The sequence below is a fragment of the Hemitrygon akajei genome, chromosome 8, assembly GCF_048418815.1.
Source record: "Hemitrygon akajei chromosome 8, sHemAka1.3, whole genome shotgun sequence".
Taxonomy (NCBI): domain Eukaryota; kingdom Metazoa; phylum Chordata; class Chondrichthyes; order Myliobatiformes; family Dasyatidae; genus Hemitrygon; species Hemitrygon akajei.
In genome coordinates this window covers 178,642,727-178,661,899 of record NC_133131.1, presented here as the reverse complement: position 1 = coordinate 178,661,899, position 19,173 = coordinate 178,642,727, and the positions used below count along the sequence as shown (strand labels likewise).

At 43.7% G+C, this 19,173-nt stretch overlaps 1 protein-coding gene across 2 annotated transcripts in view; it reads right to left on the bottom strand.

Annotated features, from left to right (window-relative positions):
• Nucleotides 1–9,455: 9,455 nt before the first annotated feature.
• LOC140732481 (IQ motif and ankyrin repeat domain-containing protein 1-like) overlaps nt 9,456–19,173 on the bottom strand; it is a 151,976-nt gene continuing 142,258 nt past the window's right edge. For both annotated transcript variants that reach the window (XM_073055195.1, XM_073055194.1), the window contains 2 exons: nt 10,757–10,885; nt 9,456–9,696 (listed from right to left, as the gene is read on the bottom strand). In XM_073055195.1, the coding sequence (XP_072911296.1) occupies nt 9,534–9,696; nt 10,757–10,885 (292 nt within the window). In that variant the 3' untranslated portion in view covers nt 9,456–9,533. The remainder of the gene's footprint in view (nt 9,697–10,756; nt 10,886–19,173) is intronic.

Genomic DNA, 19,173 nt, shown 5'->3' with positions numbered 1-19,173 from the left:
ATCCTTCCATTTTCCTCACATTAATGTGCCTATCTACAGGACTCTTGGCAGTCTGTAATGTTTCTGCCTCTACAGCCACCCAGGGCAGCACATTCCAGGCACCCACCAATCTCTGTGCAAAACAAACCTTGCCCCTCATAGCTCCTTTGATATTACCCCTTCTCACCTTAAATGTATGCCCTCTGGCATTACACACCAACCTTAAGAAAAAGAAATGGTCTGTCTACTCTGTCTATGCCTTTCATAATCTTATAAACCTTTATCAGATCTCCCCTCAGCCTCTGCTGCTCCAAAGAAAACAACCCGAGTTTGTCCACTGGCATTATAGAGGATGTCGTCTAAACCGGGCACAATCCTGCTAAACCTTTTGTGTGCCCTCTCAAAAGCCTCCAGATCCTTCCTATAATGGGACAACCAAGTCTGCATGCAACGGTGTTGTGAGAAGGTGAGCTGGCTGAATGTGCTCGAAGTCTGGGGCAGTTATGTATACTTGAAGTTGTTAGATTCCTGATCAGTTGGGGCATCAAGGGATATGGTCAGAGGGCGGCTGTATGGAGTTGAATGGGATCCAGGATCGGCCACAATGAAATGGCAGAGCGGACTCAATGGGCTGAATGGCCTCATTCTGCTCCTATGTCTTCTGTGTGGCCTCCGTCAGTCGTGGTCGACCATGGGTACTGCGCCTCTGGTGGAGTCGTCCAGGGTGCAAGCAAGAGCAGATTTGATATGGAGATCCGTCTGTTGCCCATGCAGTGGGACCCCGCCCCCCCCCCCCCCCCCCCACGCTGATGACAGGTCCAAAGGAACGACGGAAGTCGATACAGTTCGGTGCCAGCAGCATCGCAGGAGTTGCCGCGCCGGTGCTGGGTACAGCAGTCAGCCGCCTTTGGGACTCACGTGGGTTTCCTCCAGCTGCTCTGGATTCATCCTACATTCCAAGGATGTGCAGGTTAGGGTTAGTAAGTTGTGGGCATGCGAAGTTGAGGACTGACCTCAACACATCCTCGAACTTCGTTGGTTGGCACGAACAACGGATTTCACTGAAGGTTTCGATGTACATCTGACAACACTGATGCTTACCCTGTTTGTGCTCACGGAGAACCAAACCCATCGGGAATGGTCTGGTGGGAGGTTTACTAAATGAAGCAGCAATAGAGGGGTGGGTTCTGGGGTATAGGGGTGCATGCAAAAAGGTTTCGAGGTGGTCAGCTCACGTTGAGGACTGGAGCAACAGTTAGTGTTGTTTGTGCTCAGGATGCAGGTGAGCATCTATCTGTAGGTGCGAGTGTTACAACTGGACTAGGACAGCTGGTCTGTTCTGGAGTGCAGGGATCTCAGCAGGACCATAAAGTTAGGATGTGGGATCCATGGGTACAGCTGCATCCAGCTGGCTCTGTTGCAGTTCCCAGAACTCAGCTGTGATATCCCCTGATCCACTGTCAGAGGTGTCCAGGGCCACTGCCTGGAGACTTTGGCACTGAATGGAGCAGAGAGTGTGAGAGAGTGTGAGAGGAGAGAGAGAGAGAGTGTGAGGAGAGAGAGAGAGAGAGAGAGAGAGAGAGAGAGAGAGAGAGAGAGAGACTGTCTGTCTGCATGAGTATGTGTGTATGTCCACCTGTCTGCTTGAGTGTGTGCGTGTGTGTGTGTGTGTGTGTGTGTGTGTGTGTCTGCATGAGTGTGTGTGTCTGTGTGTATGTCTATCTGTGTGTCTGTCTGCATGAGTGTGTGTGTGTGTGTCTGTGTGTATGTCTATCTGTGTGTCTGTCTGCATGAGTGTGTGTGTGTGTGTGTGTGTGTGTGTCTGTCTGTCTGTCTGCATGAGTGTGTGTGTGTGTCTGTGTGTAGACAATAGACAGTAGGTGCAGGAGTAGGCCATTCGGCCCTTCTAGCCAGCACCGCCATTCACTGTGATCATGGCTGATCATACACAATCAGTACCCCATTCCTGCCCTCTCCCCATGTCCGTTGACCCCGCTATCTATAAGAGCTCTATCTAACTCTCTCTTGAATGCATCCAGCGACTTGGCCTCCACTGCCTTCTGGGGCACAGCATTCCACATATCCACCACTCTCAGGGTGAAAAAGTTTTTCCGCATCTCTGTTCTAAATGGCCTACCCCTTATTCTTAAACTGTGGCCTCTAGTTCTGGACTCACCCATCAGCAGGAACATGCTTCCTGCCTCGAGCGTGTCCAATCCCTTAATAATCTTAAATGTTTCAATCAGATCCCCTCTCATCCTTCTAAATTCCAGTGTATACAAGCCCAGTCGCTCCAATCTTTCAACATATGACAGTCCCGCCATTCTGGGAATTAACCTTGTGAACCTACACTGCACTCCCTCAATAGCAAAAATGTCCTTCCTCGAATTTGGAGACCAAAACTGCACACAATACTCCAGGTGGGGTCTCACCAGGGCCCTGTACAGCTGCAGAAGGACCTCTTTACTCCTATACTCATTTCCTCTTGTTATAAAGGCCAGCATGCCATTAGCTTTCTTCACTGCCTGCTGTACCTGCATGCTTGCTTTCATTGACTGACGTACAAGAACACCTAGATCTCGTTGTAATTCCCCTTTTCCTAACTTGAATCCATTTAGATAGTAATCTGCCTTCCTGTTCTTGCCACCAAAGTGGATAACCTCACATTTATCCACATTAAACTGCATCTACCATACATTTACCCACTCACCCATCCTGTCCAAGTCACCCTGCATTCTCATAACATCCTCCTGACATTTCATACTGCCACCCAGCTTTGTGTCATTGGCAAATTTGCTAATGTTACTTTTAATCCCTTCATCTAAATCATTAATGTATATTGCAAACAGCTGTGGTCCCAGCACCGAACCTTGCGGTACCCCACTGATCACAGCCTGCCATTCCGAAAGGGACCCGTTAATCGCTACTCTTTGTTTCCTGTCAGCCAGCCAATTTTCAATCCATGTCAGTACTCTGCCCCCAATACCATGTGTCCTAATTTTGCCCAATAATCTCCTATGTGGGACTTTATCAAAAGCTTTCTGGAAGTCCAAGTACACTACATCCACTGGCTCTCCCTTGTCCGTTTTCATAGTTACATCCTCAAAAAACTCCAGAAGATTAGTCAAGCATGATTTTTCCTTCATAAATCCATGCTGACTCGGACTGATCCTTCTTCTGCTATCCAAATGTGTTGTAATTTCCTCTTTTATAATAGACTCCAGCATCTTTCCCACCACTGACGTCAGGCTAACCGGTCTATAATTCCCTGTTTTCTCTCTCCCTCCTTTCTTGAAAAGTGGGACAACATTAGCCACCCTCCAATCAGCAGGAACTGTTCCTGAATCTATAGAACATTGGAAAATGATTACCAATGCCTCCAGAATTTCTAGAGCCACCTCTTTAAGTACCCTATGATGCAGACCATCAGGTCCCGGGGACTTATCAGCCTTCAGACTCAACAGTCTATCCAACACCGTTTCTTGCCTAATATAAATTTCCTTCAGTTCATCCTTTACCCTAGTTCCTTTGGCCACTATTACATCTGGGAGATTGTGTCTTCCCTAATGAAGACAGATCCAAAGTACCTGTTCAACTCGTCTGCCATTTCCTTGTTCCCCATAATAAATTCACCCGTTTCTGTCTTCAAAGGCTCAATTGTGGTCTTCACTATTTTTTTGCTATTCACATACCTAAAGAAGCTTTTACGATCCTCCTTTATATTCTTGGCTAGTTTACCTTCATACCTCAATTTTTCTTGGTGTATTGCCTTTTTTGTTATCTTCTGTTGCTCTTTAAAAGCTTCCCAGTCCTTTGGTTTCCCGCTCATTTTTGCTATGTTATACTTCTCTTTTATTTTTATACTGCCCTTTACTTCCCTCGTCAGCCACGGCCGCCCCTTACTCCCCTTAGGATCTTTCTTCCTCTTTGGAATGAACCGATCCTGCACCTTCTGCATTATTCCCAGAAATACTTGCCATTGTTGTTCCACTGTCTTCCCTGCTAGGGTATTGTTCCATTGAACTTTGGCCAGCTCCTTCCTCATAGCTCCATAGTTCCCTTTGTTCAACTGTAATACTGACACATCTGATTTTCCCTTCTCCTTCTCAAATTGTACGTTAAAACATATCATATTATGGTCACTACCTCCTAATGGTTCCTTTACCTCGAGGTCCCTGATCAAATCTGGTTCATTGCACAACACTATATCTAGAATTGCCTTCTCCCTGGTAGGCTCCAGTACAAGCTGTTCTAAGAATCCATCTCGGAGGCTCTCCACAAACTCCCTTTCTTGGGGTCCAGTACCATTCTGATTCTCCCAGTCTACCTGCATGTTGAAATCCCCCATGACAAATGTATCATTACCTTTGCGACATGCCAATTTTAACTCTTCATTCAACTTACACCCTACATCCAGACTGCTGTTTGGGGGCCTGTAGATAACTCCCATTAGGGTCTTTCTACCCTTAGAATTTCTCAGTTCTATCCATACTGACTCTACATCCCCAGATTCTATGTCCACCCCCTCGCAAGGGACTGAATATCATTCATCACCCACAGAGCCACCCCACCCCCTCTGCCAGTCAGTCTGTCCTTTTGATAAGATGTATATCCTTGAATATTCATTTCCCAGGCCCTGTCCGCTTGAAGCCATGTCTCTGTTATTCCCACAACATCGTACTTGCCAATTTCCAACTGAGCCTCAAGCTCATTTACTTTATTCCTTATACTTTGTGCATTCATATATAATGCTTTTAATTTGTTACTCCCCTCTCCTTTCATATCAATTCCTATTTCACTTGGCCATACTGTATGATCTCTTCTTGAGCTTTCTACTCCATTGATTCTGTTGTCCTTTTTAACTTTTCTTATTTTCACTTTCCCTTTAACTCCATCTTTATATTTCCAGTTCATCCCCTCCCTCCCACTACTTAGTTTAAACACATCCGTGTTGCAGTGGCAAACCTGTCTGCCAGAATGCTGGTCCCACGCCTATTAAGGTGCAACCCGCCCCTTTTGTACAATTCATCCCTACCCCAAAACAGATCCCAGTGGTCCAAGAATGTAAATCCTTGCTTCCTGCACCAGTTCCTCAGCCACACATTCAGATCCATTATCTCCCTGTTCCTGCCCTCTCCAGCACGAGGAACTGGAAGCAAACCAGAGATAACCACCCTGGAAGTCCTGCTTTTCAACCTTCTTCCGAGTTCTCTGAAGTCCCGCTGCAGAATGTCCTTCCTCTTCTTTCCGATGTCATTTGTGCCAACATGCACTACCACTTCCGGCTGTTCACCTTCACCCTTGAGGATTCCCTGCAATCGGTCCGTGATGTCCTGGATCCTAGCACCAGGGAGGTAACACACCATCCTTAAATCTCGCCTGTTGCCGCAGAAACCCCCTTCCGTACCTCTTACTATGGAGTCCCCTACTACCACGGCTCTTCCTGATGTCTGACTCCTCGGCTCTGCTTCTGCACCAATTTTCGGCTCGCAGACCTGTCCGCCTCTCAGACTGGCAGTATCTTCTGTCCTGACAGCTTCCAAGAGGGTGAACCTGTTTACAAGAGGTACATCCCCTGGGGTCTCCTGTACTTCAAGCATCCTTTCCTTTCTCATCATCGCCCCCTTTCTCTCTTCTGGTATCCTCGGTGTAATGACCTCACTGTAGGTCCTGTCCAGAAAACTCTTGTTTTCGCAGATAAACCTGAGGTCATCCAGTTCTTTCTTCAGTGCTGCAACATGCTCCTTCAGAAGCTGAATCTGGACACAATGTCCACAGCTGTAGCAGCCGGAGGCACCATCAGTGTCCCTGACCTCCCACATCATGCACGTAGCACACTGAATCAGCTTAGCGGTCATGTCTTCACCCTCTCCAGTTGTGCTGGGCGTAGTCTCCTCCCTCAGCCTCCTCGCCGAAGACTCTCGAGCCAAAGACTGGCACTTTTCACACCAGGCACTTCCCTCGACCATGTCTATCTGTATGTGTGTGTCTGTGTGTATGTGTGTGTGTGTCTGTCTGCATGTGTGAGTCTGTGTGTGTCTGTGTGTATGTGTGTGTGTGTCTGTCTGCATGTCTGTATGTGTGTGTCTGTGTGTGTGTGTGTGTGTGTGTGTGTGTGTGTGTCTGTTTGCATGAGTGTGTGTGTGTCTGTGTGTATGTGTGTGTGTGTCTGTCTGCATGTGTGTGTGTGTGTGGCAGGGGGAGGGCGCAGTCTGCTCTGCTGGTGCCTGCCTACTTGATGATTAATACACTCCAGACATATCGAACAGAAAAAGTAATTATGAGAACTAAACAGAGATATTACGAATTAGGTGAAAGATCACACATGATTCTTGCTTGGCAGTTGAAAACAGAACAGGCTTCCAAAACAATTAATGCAATTAGAACAAGTGCAAATAAAATAACTTATAAACCTTTAGAAATTAATGAAACTTTAAAAAAAATTTTACTCAAAATTATATCAATCAGAATCACAAAATGAGGTTGATGAGATAGAATTTTTTTTATCACAAATAACTCTTCCAAAATTGAATTCAGAAGAACAGAAAGGATTAGATATGCCCTTTACATTAAAAGAGGTTGAAGAAGCTCTAGGATCATTCCAGAGTAACAAATTTCCAGGAGAAGATAGTTTTCCGCCTGAATTTTATAAAAAATTTAAAGATTTATTAATCCCTCCCTTTATGGAGTTAATATATCAAGCGGAAAGAACACATAAACTTCCACAATCTTTTTCGACAGCGATCCTAATAGTATTGCCAAAAAAAGATAGAGATCCTTTAAAACCAACATCATATAGGCCTATCTCTTTGTTGAATATGGATTATAAAATAATAGCAAAAATTTTATCTAATAGATTATCTAAATATTTACCAAAATCAATACATATGGATCAAACAGGCTTTATTAAAAATAGACAATCGGCAGATAATGTAACTCGGTTACTTAGTATAATTCATTTGGCACAAAAGAAGGAGGAAATGAGTGTGGCAGTTGCTTTGGATGCAGAAAAAGCATTTGATAGATTGGAATGGGACTTTTTATTTAAGATATTGGAAAAATAAGGGTTAGGAAAATCTTTTATAAGATGGATTAAAACCTTAAATACCAGTCCCAAAGCTAAAGTAGTGACAAATGGTCAAATTTCAATATCATTCCAGTTAACAAGGTCAACTAGACAAGGCTGCCCATTATCACCTGCCCTAATTGTATTGGCGATAGAACCATTAGCTGAATTAATTAGAATGGATCCAGATATTGTGGGCTTCAGAGTTAACCAGGAGGAATATAAGATTAATTTATTTGCTGATGATGTTCTGATTTATTTAACAAATCCATTGCATTTGTTGCATAAATTATCTTTTAGATTGGAAGAATATGGGAAAATATCAGGGTATAAAGTAAACTGGGATAAAAGTGAAATTTTACCCCTTACTAAAGGAGATTATAGACAATGTCGATTAGTAACTCAATTTAGATGGCCGACAAATGGTATAAAATATTTAGGTATAAGAGTCGATAATGATATAAAGTATCTATATAAATTAAATTATTTGCCCTTATTGAAAAAAATACAAGAAGATCTTGATAAATGGATGATGTTACCAATAACATTAGTAGGTAGAGTTAATGCTGGAAAAATGAATATATTTCCTAGGTTACAATATTTATTCCAAACATTACCAATACAACTGCCCCAGAAGTTTTTTCAAGAGTTGAATAAATGTGTGAGGAAGTTTCTTTGGAAAAGTAAGATGTCAAGAACATCGTTGGAAAAATTGACATGTAAATTTGACCTAGGAGGGTTACAACTCCCAAATTTTAAGAATTATTATAAAGCAAATCAACTTAGATTTATTGCATCTTTTTCGATGAAGATAAACCGGCATGGATTAGAATAGAGTTAGATAAGATAGGAGAAAATATACCAGAAGATTTTTTATATAAATGGGAATCCAAATGGATATTGAAAAAGAAAGACTTTCTTATATTAAAACATTTGATTGATTTATGGAATAAAGTAAATGTGGATGATGAGATAAAGAAATCTTTATTAGCAAAGAGAACCCTAATTCAAAATAGACTTATTCCTTTTACAATGGATAATCAACTTTTATATAACTGGTTTCAAAAAGGGATCAGATATATAGGTGACTGTTTTGAAGGAGGTATATTGATGTCGTTTGATCAATTAAAGAATAAATATAAAATATCAAATAACACTCTTTTCTGTTATTTTCAATTAACCTATTTAAGAGATAAACTGGGTCAAACAATGTTAATGCCAAAACCTAATGAAATAGAAACTTTAATTCAAAAAGGAAAAATGAAAAAATTTACGTCTTGTATGTATAATTTGATTCAAAAACAGACAATTAAACCAGGAATTCATAAGTCAAGAGAAAAATGGGAAACTGATTTGAATATTAAAATTGATGAAAAAAATTAGTCAAGACTATGTCTTGATAGTATGACAAATACAATAAATGTCTGACTTAGATTAGTACAATATAATTTTTTACATCAATTATATATTACACCACAAAAAATAAATAGATTAAACCCAAATTTATCTGACCAATGTTTCCGATGTAATCAAGAAATCGGTACTTTTTTACATTCTACTTGGTCTTGTTTTAAAATTCAACCTTTTTGGATAAATCTAAGACTTTTACTGGAACAAATTATTGGAATACAACTTCTGCAAAGCCCAATATTATTTTTATTAGGCGATATTGAAGGGATAATACCGAAAACTAACTTGAATAAATATCAGAAAAAATTTATAAAAATTGCATTGGCAGTAGCCAAAAAAGCTATTGCAGTTACTTGGAAATCAGATTCATACTTAACTATGGACCATTGGAATAATGAAATATATAGCTGCATCCCACTTGAAAAAATTACTTATAATTTAAGAAATGAATACAATATATTTTTGAAAATTTGGCACCCCTATCTACAAAAGATAGGATTAAATATATAGGTCCTTTGAATATAAAATTATTAGTTATTTGGGGGAAAAAATAAAGATGTATACTAAAGTTATTTTTCTTTTTTTTAGACAGGGATGTTAAGGTGTGTGTGTGTGTGTGGATGTCTATCTGTGTGTGTGTGTCTGTCTGTCTGCATGAGTGCATGAGTGTGTGTGTGTGTCTGTGTGTATGTCTATCTGTGTGTGTGTGTGTGTGTGTCTGCATGTGTGTGTGTGTCTGTGTGTATGTCTATCTGTGTGTGTGTGTGTGTGTGTATGTGTGTGTCTGTGTGTATGTCTATCTGTCTGTGTGTGTGTATGTGTGTGTGTGTGTGTGTCTGTGTGTATGTGTATGTGTGTGTGTGTGTCTTTGTCTGCATGTGTGTGTGTGTCTGTGTGTATGTCTATCTGTGTGTGTGTGTGTGTGTCTGTGTCTGCATGTGTGTGTGTGTCTGTGTGTATGTCTATCTGTGTGTGTGTGTGTGTGTGTGTGTGTGTGTGTGTGTGTGTGTGTGTGTATGTCTATCTTTGTGTGTGTGTGTGTGGGGGGGGGGGCACAGTCTGCTCTGCTGGTGCCTGCCTACTGGATGATGATCTGAATCGGGTAGAAAACGCTGAGCAGTTCTTTCGCGAGGGTCTGCTGCTTGGTGAGGAGTACCAGCTGGAATTTCTCCACTCGGCTGGGTGAGAATTCATTGCGGGAATATTCCGGCCCATCACCCGGCTGGATCAATGACAGAAATCTGTCAAGGGAACATTAAAATACATAAATGATGGCTGCCGACAGCAGGGAGGTCACTCTTGTGGGGGAGAACAAGGGGGGCTTATCTGAAGTGATGACAGCGAGGGGTGAGAGAGGAACGGGGGCTCTCGGGAAGTGTCAGTGAGGTGTTTTACAGTGGCTGGCAGACAGGATCCTCAACATCATTAAACCGTGATGAGAGGCACTCTCAAACCTAAGGGAGGGTCACCAAAACATTTGTGTTTCACGGCCAGGCCCGCAACTGGAGGACTGAGAACAGTGCTAGGCCCTCGCCTTGGAGCTGAAGATGGGGCATTAGGTGGGGTATATAATGTGGGTTAATGCAATGTCCACCCCTCATTGCTCCTGAGCACAGATGCCAGGTGAACACACATATTGTGAAGGAGGCGTGGGTGGTGTCACAGGTGGGCCAGAGCTCATAAGGATGGCCACAGACGAATAGGGTAGATGATCGGAAAGGGATTCAAAGCCGATGCCAGGGCCTCATAGACCGAAGAACACACGTCACACGGTCTGTTTGTGTTTTTCCAGTGCACAGAGCACTCCGCGAGGTGGGTAAGCAAAGCGAGGCCTCGCCTGTGAGGGCTGTTGAGTCCCGTGGCAGCAGAATGAGGAGCAGGAAGGGCAGGGATAGATAAACGGGCCACCGCACCTGAGTAACAGACTCACTCCAGGGAAGCTCACCACTCACCCCTCAGTCAGCCATTACCCCAGGCCGGCCCCTCATTCCTAGGAATCTCCTCACTCGCCTCAGGACAGATGCTCATTCACCCTCCTCACCCCGTGACAGCACCTCTCTCACCCTCACCCCAGGAAAACCCCTCACTCACCCCTCACCATTCTCCTGGGGCAGCACCTCACAGATCCTGGAACAAACCCTTCACTCACCCTCGGGCAGCCCCTCATTCACCCCTCACCCCTGGACAGCACTTTCTTCACCTGCACCCCAGATTAGCCCCTCCCTCACCACTCTTCCTAGGACAGCCCTTCAATCACCCTGGGTCATCCCCTCACTGGCCCCTGGATGGCCATTCACTCACCCATCTTTCTGCAGCAACTCTTTACTCAGTAACCTCTCCATGAGTCCGGCCTGGATCTGCTCAAACACCGCTGTCACCACCTGGAACATGTTCACCTCCATCATGTCGATGACAAGCATTTTGCCGTACCTCAGGGCAGTAAACATCACAGGTCAGTGCACGGCTTACTCTGGTCAAATGTCAGAAACAGTAGGAGGAGGTCCTAGTCAGGGGCAGGTCTGACCTTCATCTCCGCACCGCTCACCTACTCTTGTACAAAACCCCAACTTCTCCTTGCACTAACAGCACCATTATACTGTCACACAGCACAGGGAGAGGTCCTATGACCCAACATGCTTGTGCTCACCCCACTCAGGGCGACACGGTAGCACAGTAGTTATGCTAATAGTGCCAGCAACCCAGATTCAATTCGGGCACGTCTGTAAACAGTTTGTATATTCTCTCTGTGACCGTGTCGATTTCCTCCGAGTGCTCTGCTTTTCTTTCACACCTCTAAGACATTGGGTTCATTGATCAGTAGCGTGTAATTGGGATGTGCGGGCTCGTTGGGCTGGAAGGATCCATTACTGTCCTGTATCTCTAAATACATTTACCAGCACTTGGCCTTGAGTAGGTTGGTGACTCGTTTAGATACATTGTAATGTCATTTAAAGAGCTTTAGCCTTCCAAGCCCCCTGAGCTGGTGTGGTTTAGATTCTAACTAACCTCACAATCCTCTTTCTGATATCATCTAAATCACTTCCTACTCGTACTAAATCTATACCATCTTGTTCAAGGTTATGATGAAAGATTTTGTAGTACCGAGCTAATCTGTGAATTTATCAGGTTGCCTCTCACTGCCTCTGACACACGGAAAACAAAGCCAGCCTCTCCATTGTCTCCTCATAACTGAAACACACTCTCCCAGCATCATCCTGGTGAATCTCCAGTGCAGTCAAATCTGTACTGTGCTAACTACAGCTGCACAACTTACTCCAGGTTAAAACACACAAAATATGCCCGGGGTGCATTAATTGGTCATTGTAAATTATCCAGTGATTGGGTTAGTGTTAAACTGGGGTTATTGGGGATTAGAAATATAGGAACATAGAAAACCTACAGCACAATACAGGCCCTTCGGGCCACAAAGCTGTGCCAAACATGTCCTTACTTTAGAAATTACCTAGGGTTACCCATAGCCCTCTATTTTTCTGAGCTCCATGTACCTGTCCAGGAGTCTCTTAAAAGACCCTATCGTATCCACCTCCACCACCATCACCGGCAGCTCATTCCACACACTCACCACTCTCTGCATAAAAAACATACGCCTGATAACTCCTCTGTACCGACTTCCAAGCACCTTAAAATTATGCCCTCTCATGCTAGCCCCTTCAGCCCTGGGAAGGAGTCTCTGATTATGCACATGATCAATGCCTCTCATCATCTTATATACCTCTATCAGGTAACCTCTCATCCTCTGTCACTCCAAGGAAAAAAGGCCGAGTTCACTCAACCTGTTCTCATAAGGCATGCTCCCCAATCCAGGCAACATCCTTGTAAATCTCCTCTGCACTTTTTCTATGGTTTCCACATCCTTCCAAAGTGACCAGAACTGAGCACAGTACTCCAAGTGATGTCTGACCAGAGTCCTCTATAGCTGCAATATTACCTCTCAGCTCTTAAACTCAATCCCACGATTGATGAAGGCCAATGCACCGTATGCCTTCTTAACCACAGAGTCAACCTGCTAGCACCTTTGTGTATCCTATGGATTCAGACACCAAGATCCCTCAGGTGCTCCACACTGCCAAGAGTCTTACAATTAGTACTACATTCTGCCATTATATTTGACCTACCAAAATGAACAACCTCACATTTATCTGGGTTGAACTTCATCTGCCCAGTTTTGCATCCTATCAATGTCCCGCTCTAACCTCTGACATCCATCCATACTATCCAAAATACCCCCAGCATTTGTGTCATCAGCAAATTTACTAACTCATCCCTCCACTTCTTCATCCAGGTCATTTATAAAGTTCACAAAGAGCAGGGGTCTCAGAACAGATCCCTGAGGCACACCACTGATCACCAACCTCCATGCCGAATATGACCTGTTTGCAACTACACTTTACCTTCTGTGGGCAAGCCAATTCTGAATCCACAAAGCAAGGTCTCCTTGGATCCCATGCCTCCTTACTTTCTCAATAAGCCTTGCATGGGGTACCTTGTCAAATGCCTTACTGAAATTCATATACACAACATCTACTGCCCTACCTTCATCAGTGTACTTATTCACATCCTCAAAAAGTTCAATCAGGCTCGTAAGGTATGACCTGCCTTTGACAAAGCCATGCTGACTATTCCTAATCATATTATGCCTCTCCAAATGTTCATAAATCCTACCTCTCAGGATCTTCTCCATCAACTTTCCAACCATTGAAGTAAGACTCACTGGTCTATAATTTCCTGGGCTATCTCTACTCCCTTTCTTGAATAAGGGAACACCATCCGCAACCTTCGAATCCACCAAACCTCTCCCGTCCCCATTGATGATGCAAAGATCATCGCCAGAGGCTCAGCAATCTCCTCCCTCACCTCCCACAGTAGCCTGGGGTACATCTCATCCAGTCCAGGTGACTTATCCAACTTGATGCTTTCCAAAAGCTCTAGCACATCCTCTTCCTTAATATCTATATGCTCAAGCTTTTCAGTCTGCTGAAGGTCATCCCTACAATCGTCAAGATCCTTTTCCGTAGTGAATACTGAAGCAAAGTACTCCTTAAGTACTTCTGCTATCTCCTCCAGTTCCATACACACTTTTCCACTGTCACACTTGATTGGTCTTAATGTCTTATGTATTATCCTCTTGTTCTTCATATACTTGTAGCATGTCATGGGGTTTTCCTTAATCCTGGTAGCCAAGGCCTTCTCAAGGCCCCTTCTGGCTCTCCTAATTTCTTTCTTAAGCTCCTTCCTGCTAGCCTTATAATCTTCTGGATCTCTATCATTACTTAGTTTTTTGAACATTTCGTAAGCTCTTCTTTTCTTCTTGACTAGATTTACAACTGCCTTTGTACGCCACGGTTCCTGTACCCTACCATCCTTTCCCTGTCTCATTGGAATGTACTTATGTAGAAACACACACAAATATTCCCTGAACATTGGCTACATTTCTTCTGTACATTTCCCTGAGAACATCTGTTCCCAATTTATGCTTCCAAGTTCCTGCCTGATTGCCTCATATTTCCGCTGGTCGTCCCCTGTCAAAGACAGGATTGCTGGGTGGCTTGGCTCGAAAGGCATTATTCTGCACTGTATTGTTAAATAAATGAATACATTTCAGCAGGTCACGCAGTATCTATGGACAGTTGATGTTTTGGGCTGAGACTCTTCATCTGACTCCGGTGTGGCTTCAATAATCTTTTATATTTTTATAGCACAAAGCCCCTGCTCTTATGTTCTACACCTTGACCAATGAAGGCACGTATCAGTGAGCTTCTTCACCATCCAATATATCTGTCCCCACCATCAGTAGTAACTGATGGAAGCAACATTAAGAAGGCACATCTGTCAGAAAGCAACAAATTCATTTGTGGCTTTGCTTTGCATTTTTTTTTGAGGAACAGAGAGCACATTGGTAAGGTTAGTATTTTACTCTGGGTGTCGGATGTGGGAATCCTGGAAATCTTCCAGTCTCCCAGATGGCCACATCTACGCCAAGTGTACCGAGATGCAGCTTCTGTGTCCAGTTCTGGTCGCCTCAGTATAGGAAGGATGTGGAAGCATTGGAAAGGGTACAGAGGAGATTTACCAGGATGCTGCCTGGTTTAGAGAGTATGGATTATGATCAGAGATTAAGGGAGCTAGGGCTTTACCCTTTGGAGAGAAGGAGGATGAGAGGAGACATGATAGAGGTGTACAAGATATTAAGAGGAATATACAGAGTGGATAGCCAGCACCTCTTCCCCAGGGCACCACTGCTCAGTACAAGAGGACATGGCTTTAAGGTAAGGGGAGGGAATTTCAAGGGGGATATTTTTTTCACTCAGAGAGTGGTTGGTGCGTGGAATGCACTGCCTGAGTCAGTGGTAGAGGCAGATACACTAGTGAAGTTTAAGAGACTACTAGACAGGTATATGAAGGAATTTAAGGTGGGGAGTTATATGGGAGGCAGGGTTTGAGGGTCAGCACAACATTGTGGGCCGAAGGGCCTGTAATGTGCTGTACTATTCTATGTTCTATGTTCTGAGAGACCATGTTAGGGATCTGGAGCTCCAAGGAGAAAAGGCCGAGTTCACTCAACCTATTCTCATAAGGCTTGCTCCCCAATCCAGGCAACGTCCTTAATCTCATCCCTAACAATTGATTCCAAGAACTTCCCAGCCATTGATGTCAGGCTAACAGGTCTATAGTTTCCTTTCTGCTGCCTCCTACCCTTCTTAAATAGCAGAGTAACATTTGCAATTTTCCAGTCATCCAGTACAATGCCAGAATCTATTGATACTTGAAAGATCATTGTTAATGCCTCCGCAATTTTTTTTTCATTTGGAGAAGGAAGTCAGAGGATCAGAATGGGAGTGTGGCGGGAGCCATTTTGAATTTTTCTTATTCTCATCGGAGTTAAGAGAGGCGGGACTGTGCAAGCATGTGACGTCGGGCAGTGAAGCGCGGAAGATTTAAAAGGAACACAGCCTTATACAGCGGGCAGCATCGTTTGCGAGCAGTGGAGCGATCCGTGAGCAGAGTGAAGGCTTAAGGGCTTGGGCTCAACTGGCTTAGGCGGAAGCAGGCGAGGCAAGGTAGGTTTAGGTTTCAGTTTTTCCTGTTATTTGAGGAAAGGGAGAATTATGAGTGTGAGGGCAGCTTGTTGTTCTCGGTGTTGGATGTGGGAGGTCCTGGAGTCTCCTAGACTCCCGGATGTCCACATTTGCGACAGGTGCACCGAGCTGCAGCTCCTAAGAGACCGGGTTAGGGAACTGGAGATGCAGCTCAATGACCTTTGTCTGGTCAGGGAGAGTGAGGAGTTGATAGAGAGGAGTTACAGGCAGGTGGTCACATCAGGGCCACGGGAGGCAGACAGGTGGGTCACGGTTAGGAGGGGGAAGGGGAAGAGTCAGGTACTAGAGAGTACCCCAGTGGCTGTACCCCTTGACAATAAGTACTCCTGTTTGAGTACTGTTGGGGGACAGCCTACCTGGGGGAAGCAACAGTGGCCATGCCTCCAACACAGAGTCCGGCCCTGTAGCTCAGAAGGGTAGGGAAAGGAAGAGGAAGGTAGTAGTTAGTAGTATTGGGGACTCGATAGTTAGGGGGTCAGACAGGAGATTCTGTGGACATAATCAGGAGACCCGGATGGTAGTTTGCCTCCCTGGTGCCAGGGTTCATGATGTTTCTGATCGCGTCCAAGATATCCTGAAGTGGGAGGGTGAGGAGACAGAGGTTGTGGTACATATAGGTACCAATGACATAGATAGGAAAAGGGAAGAGGTCCTGAAAGGAGAATATAGGGAGTTAGGAAGGCAGTTGAGAAGAAGGACCACAAAGGTAGTAATCTCGGTATTACTGCCTGTGCCAAGTTACAGTGAGAGTAGGAATGGAATGAGGTGGAGGATAAATGCATGACTGAGGGATTGGAACAGGGGGCAGGGATTCAGATTTCTGGATCATTGGGACCTCTTTTGGGGCAGGTGTGACCTGTACAAAAAGGACGGGTTACACTTGAATCCTAGGGGGACCAATATCCTGGCAGGGAGATTTGCTAAGGTTACTGGGGAGACTTTAAACTAGAATTGTTGGGGGGTGGGAATCAATTTGAAGAGACTAGGGGAGAGGACGTTAGTTCACAAATAGAGAAAGCTAGTAGACAGTGTGTGAGGGAGGATAGGCAGGTGATAGAAAAGGGGAGCGCTCAGACCGAAGATGTAGAGGAGAAGGAAGAAAAAGATCATAAAGTTGATCACAGCATTAGGGATAAACAGAGAGTAAGAGGTGGAAAGTTTCTTAAATGCATCTATTTTAATGCTAGGAGCATTGTAAGAAAGGTGGATGAATTTAGAGCATGGATTGATACCTGGAAATATGATGTTGTAGCTATTAGCGAAACACGGTTGCAGGAGGGGTGTGATTGGCAACTAAATATTCTTGGATTTCGTTGCTCCAGGTGTGATAGAATCGGAGGGGCAAGAGGAGGAGGTGTTGCATTGCTTGTCTGAGAAAATATTACAGCAGTGCTTTGGCAGGATAGATTAGAGGGCTCATCTAGGGAAGCTATTTGGGTGGAATTGAGGAATGGGAAAGGTGTAGTAACACTTATAGGGGTGTATTATAGACCAGCTAGTAGGGAGCGAGAATTGGAGGAGCAAATTTGTAAGGAGATAGCAGATATTTGTAGTAAGCACAAGGTTGTGATTGTGGGAGATTTTAATTTTCCACACATAGACTGGGAAGCCCATTCTGTGAAAGGGCTGGATGGTTTAGAGTTTGTGAAATGTGTGCAGGATAGTTTTTTGCAGCAATACATAGAGGTACCAACTGGAGAAGGGGCAGTGTTGGATCTCCTCTCAGGGAATAAGATAGGTCAGGTGACGGAGGTATGTGTTGGGGAGCACTTCGGGTCCAGTGATCACAATGCCATTAGTTTCAATATAATTATGGAGAAAGATAGGACTGGACCCAGGGTTGAGATTTTTGATTGGAGAAAGGCTAACTTTGAGAAGATGCGAAAGGACTTAGAAGGAGTGGATTGGGACAATTTGTTTTATGGGAGGGATGTATTAGAGAAATGGAGGTCATTTAAAGGTGAAAATTTGAGGGTACAGAATCTTTATGTTCCTGTTAGGTTGAGAGGAAAGGTTAAAAGTTTGAGAGTGCCATGGTTTTCAAGGGATATTGGAAACTTGGTTTGGAAAAAGAGGGAGATCTATAATAAATATAGGCAGCATGGAGTAAATGAGGTGCTCGATGAATATAAAGAATGTAAAAAGAATCTTAAGAAAGAAATTAGAAAAGCTAAAAGAAGATACGAGGTTGCTTTGGCAAGTAAGGTGAAAATAAATCTGAAGGTTTTCTCCAGTTATATTAATATCAAATGGATAGTGAGGGATAAAATTGGTCCCTTAGAGAATCTGAGTGGACAGCTATGTGTGGAGCCGAAACAGATGGGGCAGATTTTGAACAATTTCTTCTCTTCGGTATTCACTAAGGAGAAGGATATTGAATTGTGTAAGGTAAGGGAAACAAGTAGGGAAGTCATGGAAACTATGACAATTAAAGAAGAGGAAGTGCTGGCACTTTTAAGGAATATAATAAGTGAAAAAATCTCTGGGTCCTGACAGGATATTCCCTAAGACCTTGAGGGAAGTTAGTGTAGAAATAGCAGGGGCTCTGACAGAAATATTTCAAAAGTCATTAGAAACGGGGATGGTGCCAGAGGATTGGTGTATTGCTCATGTGATTCCATTGTTTAAAAAAGGTTCTAAGAGTAAACCTAGCAATTATAGGCCTGTCAGTTGGTCAATGGTGGGTAAATTAATGGAAAGCATTCTTAGAGATGGTATATATAATTATCTGGATAGACAGGGTCTGATTAGGAATAGTCAGCATGGATTTGTGCGTGGAAGGTCATGTTTGACAAATCTTATTGAATTTTTTGAAGAGGTTACGAGGAAAGTTGACGAGGGTAAAGCAGTGGATGTTGTCTATATGGACTTCAGTAAGGCCTTTGACAAGGTTCCGCATGGAAGGTTAGTTAGGAAGGTTCAATCGTTAGGTATTAATATTTAAGTAGTAAAATGGATTCAACAGTGGCTGGATGGGAGATGCCAGAGAGTAGTGGTGGATAACTGTTTGTCAGGTTGGAGGCCAGTGACTAGTGGTGTGCCTCAGGGATCTGTACTGGGTCCAATGTTGTTTGTCATATACATTAATAATCTGGATGATGGAGTGGTAAATTGGATTAGTAAGTATGCAGATGATACTAAGGTAGGTAGCATTGTGGATAATGAAGTAGGTTTTCAAAGTTTGCAGAGAGATTTAGGCCAGTTAGAAGAGTGGGCTGAACGGTGGCAGATGGAGTTTAATGCTGATAAGTGTGAGGTGCTACATTTTGGTAGGAATAATCCAAATAGGACATACATCGTAAATGGTAGGGCATTGAAGAATGCAGTAGAACAGAGTGATCTAGGAATAATGGTGCATAGTTCACTGAAGGTGGAATCTCATGAGAATAGGGTGGTGAAGAAATCTTTTGATATGCTAGCCTTTATAAATCAGAGCTTTGAGAATAGGAGTCGGGATGTAATGTTAAAATTGTACAAGGCATTGGTAAGGCCGAATTTGGAGTATGCTGTACAGTTCTGGTCACTGAATTATAGGAAAGATTACAACAAAATAGAGAGAGTATAGAGAAGATTTACTAGAATGTTACCTGGGTTTCAGCA